The sequence below is a fragment of the Pongo pygmaeus genome, chromosome 19 (genome assembly GCF_028885625.2).
Source record: "Pongo pygmaeus isolate AG05252 chromosome 19, NHGRI_mPonPyg2-v2.0_pri, whole genome shotgun sequence".
NCBI lineage: Eukaryota > Metazoa > Chordata > Mammalia > Primates > Hominidae > Pongo > Pongo pygmaeus.
In genome coordinates, this window is record NC_072392.2 from 43,370,847 (window position 1) to 43,386,161 (window position 15,315).

At 50.2% G+C, this 15,315-nt stretch overlaps 1 protein-coding gene across 6 annotated transcripts in view; it reads left to right on the plus strand.

Moving 5' to 3' along the window:
- The first annotated feature begins 1,564 nt into the window (after positions 1-1,564).
- Positions 1,565-15,315, plus strand: part of KSR1 (kinase suppressor of ras 1) — a 169,862-nt gene continuing 156,111 nt past the window's right edge. For 2 of the 6 annotated variants that reach the window (XM_054459835.2, XM_063656310.1), the window contains exon 1: positions 1,565-2,114. In XM_054459835.2, coding sequence (XP_054315810.1) covers positions 1,884-2,114 — 231 coding nt within the window. In that variant the 5' untranslated portion in view covers positions 1,565-1,883. The remainder of the gene's footprint in view (positions 2,115-15,315) is intronic. The other 4 variants (XM_063656308.1, XM_063656309.1, XM_054459836.2 and 1 more) reach the window with 3 other exon arrangements.

Genomic DNA, 15,315 nt, shown 5'->3' on the forward strand with positions numbered 1-15,315 from the left:
TTTCTATACCTGATTTTTAAAAATTTATTATTTTTTTAGAGACAGTGTCTTGCCATATTGCCCAGGCAGGTCTCTAACTCCTGGCTTTAAGTGATCCTTCCCCCTTGTCCTCTCAAAGTGCTGGGATTACAGGCGTGAGCCACGGTGCCCAGCCCTTTATTTCGAAGGCTGGTGTAATATAAACATTAAAGGAAGGTGTAATACAAATTGCCATCCATTATTGATTGTTTTAGTGTCTATAAGGTTTGGATCCCACCTCCTGTCCAATTCTCATCCTCAAACACAAAAACAAAACAAAACCAAAAAAACAACTGTCTATCTATACACACACACACACACACCCTTGGCTGGCCTGAGAGGTAAAAGAAACATCCCGTAGGACCCGCGGAAAGAGCTCCTGAGGCACGTTGGAGGCTTTCTTGTGTGCCATGCACTATACATCTGGCACTGTAAAGAGGGTACGATAGCTAGTGGCTTCTGCAATCAAGCAGCTTACAAGAGAAAATTCAGAGGGGAGACATTTTTTCTGGTTGACAGATGTCGAAAGCATGAAGGTGTGGGAGCTTTGATCAGAGACTTGGTTTTTCAGTTTTGCCAGATAATAGAACACATGGGGTGAACTAATGGGAGAGGAGGGTGAACAGATGGGCGAGGCTTGATTGCTGGGTTAGGAGGCACAGAAAGGCACAGAGGACAGAGGACTACCAGTCCTTGGCAGTACTGTACTGCTCCATGGCCACTACTTGGGTCCAGGGCCACATTCAGATCTGAGGTTAGATGGTAAGAATTGCTAACATTTATCCAGCGACCACATGTGCGAGTAATCAATCTAGGTGCTGTGCATGTATTAACTCATTCTTCATAGGAACCCTACGAAAGAGCTATTTGATGAGGAGACTCGGGCATTCACAGGAAATCGAACGTGCCCAAAGTCTCACCCTAGACAGTGGTGGAGTGGGAATTTGAGTCCTGGCCACTTGCTCCGAAGCCACCGACAATTCAGTGTGCTGTCCCCCGTGTCTGGGCTGGCTTGGTGGGCTGGGAATGGCGGGGGAAATGGGACACTTATTTTGGTAGGTAAATGTGGTTCAGAAGAAAGCTCTTCGTCTTTCTCCAAGCCTGAACAATCCTTTTGGCGCAGGCAGTCCAGACTAGAACGCTTTGTGAGCCAGCTACAGGAGAAGTGCTGTAAGCCCCTTCCCACTAGATGGCAGCCCCTAAACCCACATACAAATCCTGGAACCTTCCTGGTCCCCATCTTCCAGGGCTGGGCTGCAGCTGAGGAACTGCGGGACGCACGCCCGCCGGGCGTCCAGGGGGCGCCGCCCCATCCGGGGGTCGCGGGAAGCTCCTAGGCCGGGTGGGGGGCGGAGGCAGACGGGGAGAAGCTGCTCCCCCGACTCTAGGCGCCTGGGGGAGGAGCCGGCACGGAGCAGCCCCACCCGGGGCTCCCAGTTGGGGCCCGCCCTCACCGCCTGCCTCGCCGCGGCCGCCGGGAGGGGACGGGAGAGGAGGGCTGGGAGGGCGGCGCGGGCGCGGGCGCGGGCGCGGTCTGGGGCCCCGAGGGCGGAGGCCGGCGGCAGGTGCGCGGCGTGGACTACAAGTCCCAGCATGCCCGGCCGCCCTGACCCGGCCCCCGCCGCCGCTTAAAGGCTCCGGGAGCCGCAGCCGTCGGGTCGCCGGGGCTTTCGCTTTGCCGCCGCTGCTGGGAGGGTGGAAGCGGCAGACGAAGCGGCAGACGAAGCGGCCGGCTCTGTCGGCGTCCCGGCTCGGGCAGCGCCGAGGGGCGCTCCTGGTCCAGCTCTCCTGGCTCGGGGGTTCCTTGCCGAGGCGCCCGCGCCCCGGTCTCCCCGCCTCGGCCGCCGCGGCCCCGATGCCGAAGCATGGATAGAGCTGCGCTGCGCGCGGCGGCGATGGGAGAGAAGAAGGAGGGCGGTGGCGGGGGGGATGCGGCGGCCGCGGAGGGAGGCGCAGGGGCCGCGGCCAGCCGGGCGCTGCAGCAGTGCGGGCAGCTACAGAAGCTCATCGACATCTCCATCGGCAGCCTGCGCGGGCTGCGCACCAAGTGCGCTGTGTCCAACGACCTCACCCAGCAGGAGATACGGACCCTGGAGGTAAGTGGGTCGGGGACCGGGCTGGGCTCGAGGAGCGGCCCGGACACCTCCCTCCGGGCCCCAGTTCACTCTTGGCCGAGTTGCATCCTTGAGCCCGCGTCGCCCCCTTGGAGGCTTCCCCTCCCTCCGGCACTCGCTGATGCGGCAGACGGAGGACCCGGGACCAGCCCTCACCTTGGGCAGGATTTGTGGGGCGGGTGCGTGGTGGGAACTGGGATGGAGGCTCGAGGGGCCCGTGGGCGGGGTGGGCTGCGCGCGGACATCCCCTTTCCCCCCTTCTCCGCCCCACCCCATTTCCAGTTTGCGGGGCCGCAGGACTCGTCCCACTGAGTCACAAGCTGGACTTTTCCCCGTGTGACTGAGCCGAGCACCCGTGGGCCGGGGTGACGGAGGAGGTTCCCCTGAAGCGTGATCGCAGGCCTGCCGTCCCCTGTTCCCCTCACGCCCCAGACGCCGTCCTGTCCTTCCTTTCCTCTCCTCCCAGGTCTTGTCTGCCGCCTTTTCAAAAAGTGTTGCTGAAACTGCATTTTTGCTATTCAGGCGTTTGGTACTTTCCTTTCAGGTTGCCACGGAGGCTCGCTGCTTAAAATGTATTAATAATTACCCGCTGACTCCCCCTGCTTCCCCCCAAAGATTGGATTTTGGCTTAGGAAGGATTATGCTGGGAAGCAAGCCTTTGGTGGGAAGATGACACTGTTTAAGGGGTTCTGATGGAGACAGCCTGGAGTGTAAAGAAGAAATAAGATATGCGGGCCTTCCTCTCTAAAATTATAGCTGGGGAAGTATTTGAAGGTTTTGGAAAAACCAGCCGGAGGGTTGTTGGGGCACCCTGTCCATACACAAATGAGGGCAACTAGTGGATTCCGAATGTAATTTTGGCCAGGGACGGGGCGGTGAAACGTCAGACCAGTTAATAGCTGCCCCGTCTTGAAGAAGGAACCTCTCACCATCTTGCCCTGCCACATCTGGCCTCCTGCAGGTCTGGGGATGTTTTGTTTTATTAGATCCTGAATTTCTCCTCCCCCTAAACCCTCCCCCCGCCCCTTATTGCTAATTGCCTCTGCCAGCTGTCATAAGGCCCTCTGTGATCGCGGTAATTATTACAAGACCAATCCTTCCTCCAGGCATGCCACAAGCCTGAATCCTTATTTGATCCCAAATGCTCGGGGGTGACTCTCCCTCAGTTTTATTTTCTTAAAAGCTATAAAACCACAGGACATTGGAAGAATACAGTCAGTGCTGGGTATTATTATTTTTTATTACAGTTGGCTAAAGCTGTAGTGACCAAGGCTTTGCTTAAAAAACAAACAAAACCCCTTACAACCGGCCTTTCTGCATGCATGCTGCAGGTTTCCAAGTATTGAGAGAAACTGATTTTTTGAACACAGCTGAGTGTGTTTGCTCAGCAAAGTTCAGTTTTTAAGCTGACACAATAGGGGGCCTGTGAGGCTCAGTTCCGGGAGGAGGGGTCGCTGTCCGGCAGAGTGTGCGTGGTTGGACTTCGGTGTTGCTGGGCTTGGAGAATGCTCTCTGTGTTGGCCTCTGTGGGATTGTCCCCACGTTGCTCTGAAGTACTCCTGGCTTCCAGAGTGTGTATATAGGAGAACCATTTGCTGTGCATTCTCTGGAATGGCCTTTTGTCCTACCCTAACTTCCGGAGTCCCTCATTTTGATGGCAGTGTGGCGTTCATGACACCCCAGAGCATCCAGCTATTTAAGTCTTGGAGCTGGTTTATTCAGTGGCTTCCCTCCTGAGTGTTTGTTTAGACGATCATCCCTGGCAGCAGAGAACCCATCTGAAGGCCCACGGGGGATTTGCAACTCCCTGTTCTTCCCATCGTGATGTGGATTCGGGTTCACTCCACTTCCTGAAAAGGCAGGGCCTGGGTTGTTTTTGGGGATGGGAATTTAGACCCCTGGAGCGAGTTCCATGGGGCTGCCACCAGCTAGTTTAGATGAGTCACTTCATCCCGGAGGCCTCAGCCTCCTCACCTGCAAAACAAGGAGGCTGGAGTGGATCTCTGAGGGCTCTGGAAGCTCGAAATTCTCTAGGTTAGAAAAGGAGACTTGGTTGGGTGAAATCAAATGTTTGTGATTGTTTTTATACTACCCTTGTTTAAGAATAACCCTCTTTAAGAATGGTTCTAAAATCCAGATTTACTGAACCCATAGTAACATAGGGGTTAAGTTTATTAGAAGAATCTTTGCCATAGGAGCAGTGTGGTGAACAGGAAGCCCCATGGCTTTCATACTGGGCCTGGGTTCTGTCTGTGTGACCTTAGTCAAGTCCCATGACTTCTGAAACTCAAGCTCTCTTGTCCATAAAATAGGAACGAGACTGCTCACACCTGCAGCATTTTGTCTGTCAGTCCATGCTGTTACTACCAAAAGAGTCTGCCTGGCAGCTGTCCCTAGTGAGGGTCCAGTAGCATTTATGGCACAGGCCACCACTAGGGAAACTTAACCCCTACTGGACCCTCGCTAGAGAAACAACTCCTACTTTATGGGTTCAGTAAATCTGGATTTTAGGGAAAGGTACTTCTGCAGCTGCCTCTCATTTCATACAGGTGGGTGACACAAGCCAGGAAACAATCTCAGCAAGCTGGGTGGGGCCGTCCACCGCCAGCAGCATGTGTTGAGGCCGGGCAGGCCAGTGGCATTGTCCACTCCAGCGTTCTTTCCTGTTCTATGGGCTCCCCACACACCAGGCCGTGGCCCCAGAGACTGTGCTTGCAACACTGGATTCCTGGCTTTTGAAGAAGGATCTGACCTGGAGGGCTTGGCCTGTGCAACTGCATCGGACTTATCTAGAATCTTAGGAGCCCCAGCTCACTCTGGCCTTCATTAAATAAACACTCAGTGGGAGAAGCAGCACGTGAAATGTCCCTGGAGGTCCCTGACCAGGGATGGGCTGCTGCCTGAAATCGGGTTGTGATGGGGTGTAGTGGGTCAGCGTGTCTGGTTGTCTGGGGATAGCTTTTCTCTGTGTCGTGGTCCAGTTTGGATGGAAAAGGGTAGAAGGAGCTGAGACTTAACGTTTGCTGCCTATGTGCCTAGCAGCGTGCCTGACTCTTCTCAAACTCACACATGTTCCTGGAGATCAGCAGTCTTCATCATACACATTTTCCCTCTCTAAATAGAAAGGGAGGGAGGCACAATCTGAAACCAGGGTCTTAATCTGTAAACAGAAGTTGTGAGGCTACTGCTTCCTGGCAGGACCTGGTGTTCTGTCTCCGCTAGACCCTCCTAGGGGTCTGAAAACTCCACCGAGGCAAACGGGAATGTTCTTATGCCCCAGTATACTCACGGAGGGACACCTGGCCTGCCTAATAGCTGGGCCTGCAACCTATGCCACTAATAATTACCTTCATTCCTTTGAATCTGCCTAGCGCTGGGGAGACAAGGGTGTGTAGAAGCAGACACATGTTGCCTCATGGAGATTTATGTTCCAGGGACATTGTGACTTGCCCTTTCCTGCCAGCCTACTAGTACTTTCCAGAGACAGGCTCTGCCATGCTGAGTCTCCCCACCTTGCGTTCTTGTGGAGAAAAATCCCTCCTAAGCAAGCTGGCGTGGAGAAAGGGGCTGCAGGACTTTGACCATCAGGCTTTGCTGGGGGAGGTGATGTTGGAAACTGTGGTAGGTGCAGAGGGGAGGCAGTGTTGGGAACTGTGGTAGGTGCAGAGTCAGGCTGTGCTGGGAGGCGATGTTGGGAACTGTAGTAGGTGCAGTCTCTGCCCTTCGGCTGCTTTCCTGAGCCGTTGCCTTGGAGCCGCAAGGGGTCAGAGGGGAGGCCCTCCTGCCACCTGGAAGGTCAGAGAGGCCTGGCCCTCACACAGCTCTGCCATGGCAGAGGTCAGAGTCCCACCGTGTGGGGGACCTGAGCTCGCCCTGTGCCTCCCAGGAGCATCTGGCGATGGAACTGCTGGGAGAGGGGAGGGGTGGCATGCCTGCAGATTGGGTCCTTAGGGTGTGTTGAGGCACGTTCCCTGGACAGACCTTTAGTTACTGTTGATGTGCTTACCTGGCTGGTGTTACTGTTGATGTGCTTACCTGGCTGGCGGCCACCTAGCAAGGGTTCTGAAGTAGGTGGGCTGTTCTCCCAGTCTTTGGGGTTTAGGGACACTTCTAGTCTAGTGAAGGAACCAGGCAGGGCACAGTAATGACTGTAGTAGCACAGCTTGCAGGACCCTGCATTGGGAACCCCACTGAACCCTTGGCCCATCCAACCTCCTGGGTTTTTTTTTGTTTTGTTTTTTGTTTTTGTTTTTTCTTTTAGTCAGAGTCCCACTCTGTCGCCCAGGCTGGAGTGCAGTGGCATGATCTCGGATCACTGCAATCTCAGCCTCCCAGGTTCAAGCAGTTCTCCTGCCTTAGCTTCTGAGTAGCTGGGATTACAGGCATGCCCCACTATGTCCAGCTAATTTTCGTGTTTTTAGTAGAGATAGGCCAGGCTGTGTTGGCCAGGCTGGCCTTGAACTCCTGGCCTCAAGTGATCCACCAACCTTGGCCTCCCAAAGTGCTGGGATTACAAGTGTGAGCCACCTCCTGGTTTTCTGGGAAATATTCCCAGAGTCTTGGGGACTTCTCCCAAGTCACAGGTCCCTGGCAGAACTGAGAGTGAAACCTGGTTTTGCTTTCCCACCCAGTCACTGTCTCGAAGTGTGGCGTTGCTCTGCTTCTGCTCTGTGGTCACGGTTGTAATCCTCTGGCCAAGTGGCTCCAGCCATCTTTGAAGAGATACAGAGCTGGGAGCTGGGGCTCTGGCCCTTTTTGTGTCCACTTTCACCTGGGTAACTTTTTCGCTGGTAAAACCTACCTCCCAAATGTTTCTCGGAGGCAGCCTGGAGGGAGACCCACAGTGGCTGTGAGCCTGGGGAGGGCTGGGTGGTGCTGGAGAGAGGTCTTATCAGGTCTGCAGCTTGGGTTGACGTGGGTGCCGGGAGGTGTGGTTTGCTGCCTGCAGCTATGGGAATGCCTTCTTCCACATCAGGGTTGTTTGCTGCTCTTGGAATGGTCTGGGCTGCCTCAAAATCCAGGAAAGTGCACCGTAGGTATTCTACTCCTGCCCGCTGGATGTGTCTGGAGATGGACCATGCAGAGATGCTGGCCCATGGTGGCAGTGTCTGCAATGCTGGGGAGAAGCAGCAAAGCCTGTGGCCAAGTCTCTCTAAGCTGTGCCTTTTAAAAAGGCCATCCTTTCAGAATAGGCTGGTTGAGATCTCTTTTTTATGTTTAATTCAAAGGGAAAGCTGCATAGGTGCCTTTGGGGTTAGGGGAATGATCTTCGAGTAGAGAGGGCAGACACAGATGAGGAACATGCTTGATCACCTGTTCTATGTTGAGCGCTCCACTAGGCTCTCGGCATATGTCGCACCTTAACATTCACAATGATGCTATGAGGCCTTATCCTGATGTTGCAGATGAGGGAGTTGCAGCCCAGAGGGGTGGAGAGACTGTCTCAGCAGGTGGTTGAACCCAGGTTGACTGGTCTTGAGAACTTATGTTCAGAACTCCTCAGCTATTGCTATGGTGGGGTGCAGGGCCATGGTTGCTGAGACCAAGGAAATGGCCAGTAATAAAAAGAGCTGGGCCGAGAGCATTCCGTGGCTCAACTCTCGATGTTTGGGCTTCCTGGTGGCCACCCAGGCTGTGCAGCCTCAGGGTTCGGGCATGGGTCTGCTTCCCTAATGTCCAGGCCAGCACATCCTCAAAGACAAGACTCTCAGCACCATGATGCAGCCAGCTCTACGCTTGTCTCATTCTGAGAAAGGAGAAGCTGCCTAGAGATCAGTTTACTCATAATTTTTTAAATGGCTACCTGTCTTATTCTTTCTGAACAGTTCCTCTGATAAACAGTATATTCTTTAACTTTCTACTTTTAATTAAAATATGTAAAAAATACATAATGATATATGTTCACTATAAAAAAGAAAGTACTAGATGTACAACAGTGAAAATCACCCATAATGCCACCTCTCAGAGTTAATTCCAGTGCACGTTTTGTTGTATATTCTTCCTGCATTTGCATACAAATGTACATGTGTATATTTGTGGCACATACCATGTGCATTGCCTTGTAAGTGTCTTCTGTCTATATCAGCACATATACATATGCATCAGCACTATTAGTGGCTGCATTGTGTGGTCATACCACAAATTCATCTAACCGGTTTCCCTGTATGGGCCATTCAGGCTGTTTCCAAGTCTTGCTTTTATAAATGGTGCTGCAATGAGTATCTTCCTACAAGTGAGATTTGCTGGGTCAAAGTATATGAATACATTTAATATCTGTCCTAGTCTTTAATATCTTTGTGGCATCATAACTCCCCCTCTCCTAAGCAGGAATGGCAGCCTTCATACATTTATCCATTTGCCACTGCATCTGTAATCACACTGACGGCCACGAGTTTAAAAGGAGGCTGGGGCTGGGTGCAGTGACTCATGCCTGTAATCCCAGCACCTTGAGAGGCTGAGGCTGGTGGATAGCTTGAGTCTAGGAGTTCAAAACCAGCCTGGGCAACATGGTAAACCCCGTCTCTACAAAAAATAGAAAATTAGCCATGCATGGTGGCACGCTCCTGTAGTTCTAGCTACTCAGAAGGCTGAGGTGGAGGTTGCAGTGACCTGAGATTGCACCATTGCACTCCAGCCTGGATGACAGAGAAAAAAAAAAGAGGCTGGACATGGTCCTCTGGCTGAGGTTCTGGGATAAGTGTTAGGAACTATGGCTTCTAGTTTTGTGGTTCTTGTGTCTGAGGTTCTGGGCTATGTGTCAGGCATTGTGGCTTCCAGTTTTTGTGGTTACCTGCAGCAAAGGGGGGCCCCCTGGGCTGTTCAATTAGAAGAAGGCCTTTTCCTTGCTCCAAGATAGCGGAGGGAGGGGCTGGATTTCAGGTCTCCCTGTCCAGGGACTGATCAGCTTTGGTAGTACATAATCATATGGTGAGGTCTTGATCACTTGAGGCTCATGAAAGTCACTTTAACTGCATTCTTGGTTGCATCCCTAACTACAAATACTGATCACAGTGCTATTTGGGGTGCCTGGCTTTGGGGATGATTTAGTAGAGTTGTGGGTTTCTACGGCTGCAAAGGGTCTTGGAATTTCCATCTGGTCCAGCCCTCTCATCTTGTAGGTGAGGAAACTGAAGGCCTGAGGGAGAACTGACTTGCCAGGAACCCCTGTTAAGCAGAATTAATAAAGGGTGGTTATTAAAGGAGCACTGAGTTGGGAGTCAGACCTGGAGGCCCACACCCTTGGTTAAGACATTATACCACCTTGAGTCTGGCCTGTTGACTGAGGGTGAGCCACTCCATCCTCCTCTGATTGTGGGGTGTTGACCTCAAGGGGTTTCCTGTAGGAAGAAGCAAATGGATTTGCTTTCCTAGCTCTGTCCCAGTGCCTTAGGGACCCTGAGGACTGGAGAGATTCTTGGAGCGCCATCTGGGGTATGTCGTGGGTGGGCCTTTTTTGAAGGTCAGTCTGCCCAGTGGGCTGGCTCAGCCCGAATGAACTGTCTTGAATCTTTGGAGTTGTCTGTGTACTTTTAAGGGCTTCTCATCCTTGCACCAAAAGATCCCCTGGAAATTAGGTGGGAAAACCTTAACTTTTGTGGGGGCCCTTGTGTTTGTCTTAAAAGTTCATGCACATGGCCAGGTGTGGTGGCTCACACCTGTAATCCTATCCTGGATCCCTTGAGTCAAGGAATTTGAGACCAACCTGGACAACATAGTGAGACCCCGTCTCTACAAAAAATAAAATATTAGCCAGGGGTGGTTGTGCGCATCTGTAGTCCCAGCTACTACAGTGGTTGATGCGGGAGGAGCACTTGAGCCTGCACTGAGCTGTGATCTCACCAGTGTACTCCAGCCTGGGCCACAGAGCAAGACCTTGACTCAAAAAAAAAAAAACAAAAAAAAACCCAGCAAGAAAAATTCTTGCAGATTTTGCATTCTGTGCCACTATGCATTGGTTTTCATGTCAAGATAATGTCAGAAATTCTTTACAATTGCTTCCAGAAGGAGTAGCCTTTTAAGCTAGTGCACAGATGTCCAGTCTTTTGGCTTTTCAGGGCCACATTGGAAGAAGAATGCTCTTGGGCCACACATAAAATACACTAATGGTAATGATAGCTGATGAGCTTAAAAAAAAAAAAAAGGTTTGTGCATAATTTTCATGATACCCACCACCACAGATAGGCGGAAAAGTCCTTGTAGTCAAAGGGTTGGACATGGCTGATCTAGTGTCTTGGCGTCCATTTTGGCTTTCTCCCTGATTCCAGAATGCAGGTAGAGATGTAGAGATGTGCTCTCAGGACAGCTGTTGAGATAAAAAAAATTCGTTGTCATTTATTCCCAGGCACAGCTGTTTGTCATTTGCATTGAAAAAGTCTCCATTCAAACTGCTGTAACATATAAAACCTATTTATGTAATTCTGTATTTTTCTGTTGTCTTGGCCTTGGTGGGCCGTAGTGTGTTTTAACTGAGCAAACTGTCTTTCCAAATAATGAAGCTGAAGTCAGCCTACCTGCTTGCCATTTTTCTTCCCCTTCCATTTTTCTAACCTCAGGATAATTGTAAGAATGAATTAAGATTTGTGTTTAAGGCCGGGCACAGTGTCTCAGGCTTGTAATCCCAGCACTTTGGGAGGCAGAGATGGACGTATCACTTGAGCTCAGGAGTTCCAGACCAGCCTGGGCAACATACTGAGACTCCGTCTTGTATAATTAAATTAAAATTTAAAAAAAGAAGAGGTAAAGACCTGTGTTTAAAATTTTTAAAAAAAGAGGGAAAGTGTAATGCAAAATGTGGACTATGCCAGCTATGATTGGGAAAAATAATTTTTCATACAGCATTATCTATAGACTTGTATTAGCAGCATACTGGTCATAAGCGTTTTGCTTTCCGCAAATATGATGAGGTAAGCTACTTTAAAGTGTGTTGGGGCTTTCTTCCGCGTGGCTCCCGGAGGTGTTGAGTCCCAATTTAGCCAATTAATTTGGGTTTAGTTTTGATATGGATAAGGGATACCAGCTTCATTCATGGTGTACACACAGTTTTGCCAATAAGGAAAAAAAAAAAGCAACCTGAATGTTCCTACTCATTAGGAGCTATCTGGAGAGCTCCCACCCCACCCCCATCAAGGCCCGGGCCCTTAAAAAGACTCAGTGCAGCCTTTCTGTATCTCACTGTATTCTGCAAGATGCTCCTGTGAAGAAAGTTGTGCTGCATCAGCCATCTCCCTCCTGAAGATCCCTGCGGATGAGGATTTGTCTTTTAAAGGTTCTGAGAAGTACTGCAACAACAGTTCTCAAACTTATTTTTCCAAGGGATCTTTTCTTCCACTGAACGTAGTTGGGGAGACACGACCTTAAGCCTTGAGCAGAGAAAGAGACAAGAAACTGTTGGCTCACTTACAACCAAGTGTTGTGTTTAAGTTTTAGGTTTTTATGAAACTGAGGTGCTGTTTGAGTTTCCAAATAAAATTGGGTGGTTCAAGAGAGGCTGGTATCCCTGTAGACTTATCCAGCCATGAGGGGTTGCCTTTTTTACAAAGGGAAATAGGGTGTCTCCTGGGCATCACATTAGTACTTAAATACATGTATCACTGAATCCTTCTAACAAGAAGAGGAAACTTGCCCAGAGAGGTGTGCCCGCCTGCCTGCCTGCCTGGAGTTTGCACTTCCTGCCTCCTCCTGGCCCTGGGTGCATTTAGGTGGTGTTAAGGGCATGGTCTGCTCAGGGTCTACCGGGAACCTCATGATCCCCTTGGTGGGCAGAAAACAATCCAAGATAAGTGCAGATGGCTGTGGGTGCATTTGAGCTTGGGCTGCCGGGAGGTTGGGGGAGAGGGCTGGGCTACAGATGAATGCTTTTTAAAATAAAAAAGGAAATGCTGGCTCTGAATGGAAAGGAAAGGAAGCAGCTTCCTGTTTCTCGTGGTGGCTTTTTGAAAGGAGGAGCTCTTTCTGGCCTCTTGGCCAACGGAGGCCTGGGCTGCCTGGGGCCACTCTAGATGCGCTGGAGTCGAGGCTCCCACACCGCTGCCTGAGGTTTCAGAAAGAGAGCGCTGGTTCCACCCCGTTTCATTTTCCCCGGTCGCTGAGTCAAATGGATGCATGTGGTTTCCAAAACGAATATCTGTACCTGTTACAAAATGGATGTGTCATAATAGGTGACATTTACTTTTACGGCAAGCTTGCTTGGTGCCTGGCCCCCTTGTTAAGCTTTATGTAGCATTTACTTTTCACAACACCCTTGTGAGGAAGGTCTTCTGGCTGTCCCCATTTTACAGATGAAGAAACTGAGGCGCAGAGTGGTTAAGTGACTTTCCCAGAGTCACATAGCTAAGGAGAGACTCAGCTGTGACTTGAACCCAGGCAGTCTTAATTCCTTGCCTTTACCACCCAACTTGGATTTGCAAACTCCTCTCTCCATCCAGCTGGAAAATCTGTTAGCATAGGATAATTTTGAAGACTCTGGTTGTCTTTGTCTAGGCTCTGGGGGGTAGCCCCAAACCCTGGGCCAGGCCATAGTGATTCCTTGGTGTGTAGCGGCCAAGGGAGAAACTTACTTTTTGCCCTCTGAAGGTTTACTGAAAAATTAACTCACAACATATAGATGACTAAGAGAAATGGCATATAAATTGATTCTCCCTGGTGTATCACAGAATCACAGAGTGATTACTTAATATCCCAGTGGGACCCAAATATTTCTTTGAATGTTCCTAAGAGATAGACATTATCTTGTGAATGGGTCTCTTAGGGTGTGGTTGCATTTTTGGTCTTTTTTCCTGCAATAGATAATGAGATAACAGTGAGGGGAAGAAAAAACAATCCTTGGTCCCTGGTGGGTCCATCTGGTCTTTTTATAGATAGGGGAAATGTCTCTTTCAGTGTCTGTTAATCTCTAAGGGCCTTTAGTTTAAAATGCTGATTATATCAGAGAGCTATGTTTTGAGGTCAAGTTCCCTGTGCTCCATCAGGTGAAATGCCTAGGTCTGAGTTTATTTATTTATTTTATTTTTTTTTGAGACAGAGTCTCGCTGTGTCCCCCAGGCTGGAGTGCAGTGGCGCAATCTCAGCTCACTGCAAGCTCTGCCTCCCGGGTTCATGCCATTCTCCTGCCACAGCCTCCCGAGTAGCTGGGATTACAGGTGGCTGCCACTATGCCCGGCTAATTTTTCGTTTTCATATTTTTAGTAGAGACGGGGTTTCACCGTGTTAGCCAGGATGGTCTCGATCTCCTGACCTCGTGATCCACCCGCCTCGGCCTCCCAAAGTGCTGGGATTACAGGCGTGAGCCACTGCGCCCAGCCATATATATTTTTTTAACTTTATCATGGAAAGGTTTAAACTTGTACAAAAGTAGAGAGAATGTTGTGACCACCTCTATGTAGTGATTACCCAGCTTCAGCAATAACCAGCTGTGGCCAATTATTTTTTTTTTTTTCTGAGATGGAGCCTGGCTGTGTTGCCCAGGCTGGAATGCAGTGATGAGATCTCAGTTCACTGCAACCTCTGGCTCCCGGGCTCAAACAATTCTCTTGCCTCCGCCTCCCAAGTAGCTGGGATTACAGGCACACACCACCATGCCTGGCTAATTTTCTTATTTTTAGTAGAGACAGGGTTTCACCGTGTTGGCCAGGCCAGCTCGTGAGCTCAAGCAATTTACCCACCTTGGCCTCCCAAAGTGCTGGGATTACAGGCATGAGCCACCGTTCCTGGCCTGTGACCAATCTTGGGTGATCTAGGGTATTTATGCTCTGTTTTGGCAATGGTGGCCCTGGGCATTTCGTCTCTAGGAAGCAGAGTGACCCAGGGCAGTCTTCTCCAGCCATCCGCTTCCAGGCTGAGCTGTACCTATCTCAGCAGGCTGGGAGGAATCTCTATGTTTTCCTATGAAAAGGCAGTTTTGATTATTTTCTCCTAAGCTTGCTCTGGCTTCTGGCAGCAGGTACATTGCGGAGTGTCCATCTCACTATCTAACCTGAGTCTCCTGCTGCACCTGAAACCTGTTCTCAGACGGCTGAGTGCTTTCCCTCTCCCCACAGCAGTCCTGCCAGAGACTGAGATGAGAGTCTTTAACGAAGCAGGGCCCCCAGACCCAGCGGAATCCCACTGTGCATGTCCTGATTTCCAGTCCACTCTTGCCCATGCCTCTAGTGTCTCTTCCCTTCCTTTTCCTTGTTGCTTGTTCCCATTATGAGATAAGTGTATTTCAGCTAACATTGATTAAGCTTCACTGTGTGTGGGCCCTGGAGAGAAAAGCTGCTGAGTACAGGAAGGTGCTATTCTCTGGGAGCCCCTGGCAAACCCTCATTTCTGTGGTTCCAGCCTGGAACCTGGATCCAGCACCTGTAAAAGGCTTCCTTGCCCTTCCCGGCTCTTATCTTGAGGCTCGGCACAGTCCTTCCTGAAGCCTGGCTTTGCTGACCGCTTTCTCATTTCTTTTCTCCGTGGTCTTTTGATCCCAACAGGTAGTTTTCTTTTGGTTGTTTGTGCTTTGTTTTGGCTTTTGCTGTCTTCTCTTGCAAGCATTTCTCAGGTGCCAAGTCACTTTTTGCTGGCTGTTTCAGTCTCCGAGTTTGGCCTCCACAACACAATCGTGATGTCGCTATGGGAAAGAGCCCCTCAAGCACTTGGTAGGACATTGAGGCGTGCATTGAGGGCGCCAGGATGTGCGGGAACTCTGGGGTGAGGATGACATATTCGTATTCTGACTCCATTCCTTGCCAGCTCTGTGACCTTGGGCAAGTTCTTTAGCTCTCTGGACCTCAGTATTCTTGTTAGTTAAAAGGGGATAAGAGTAGGTTAATTTTGGATTCTTTTGAGAACCAAGATACAGAAGGAGTGCTGGACAGTGCCAGGTACTTAGAAGGAGTTCAGTGTTTCCCCCCCTGCCCCCCGCCTTTCATGTAGCATTACTCCAAAACACTTTTCCATGTTTCCCTGTTATCTTCCTTTTGGTCATTTTAGTTGCCACATGAGAGTGTATCTAGTGGATCTGCTGTAACTTGGCAAAGCATTTTCCCTGTTATTGGACATTTCAGTAGTTTCTAGATGTCTGCAATTATAAACAATGTGAATGGAATCGTTTTTATATGGGCGCTTTATTTTTGTTCCTATTCTGAATTTGTTTTCTTGGGATAATTCCCAGGAATGGAATTACTGGATCAAAGAGCATGGAGATGGAGTTTGT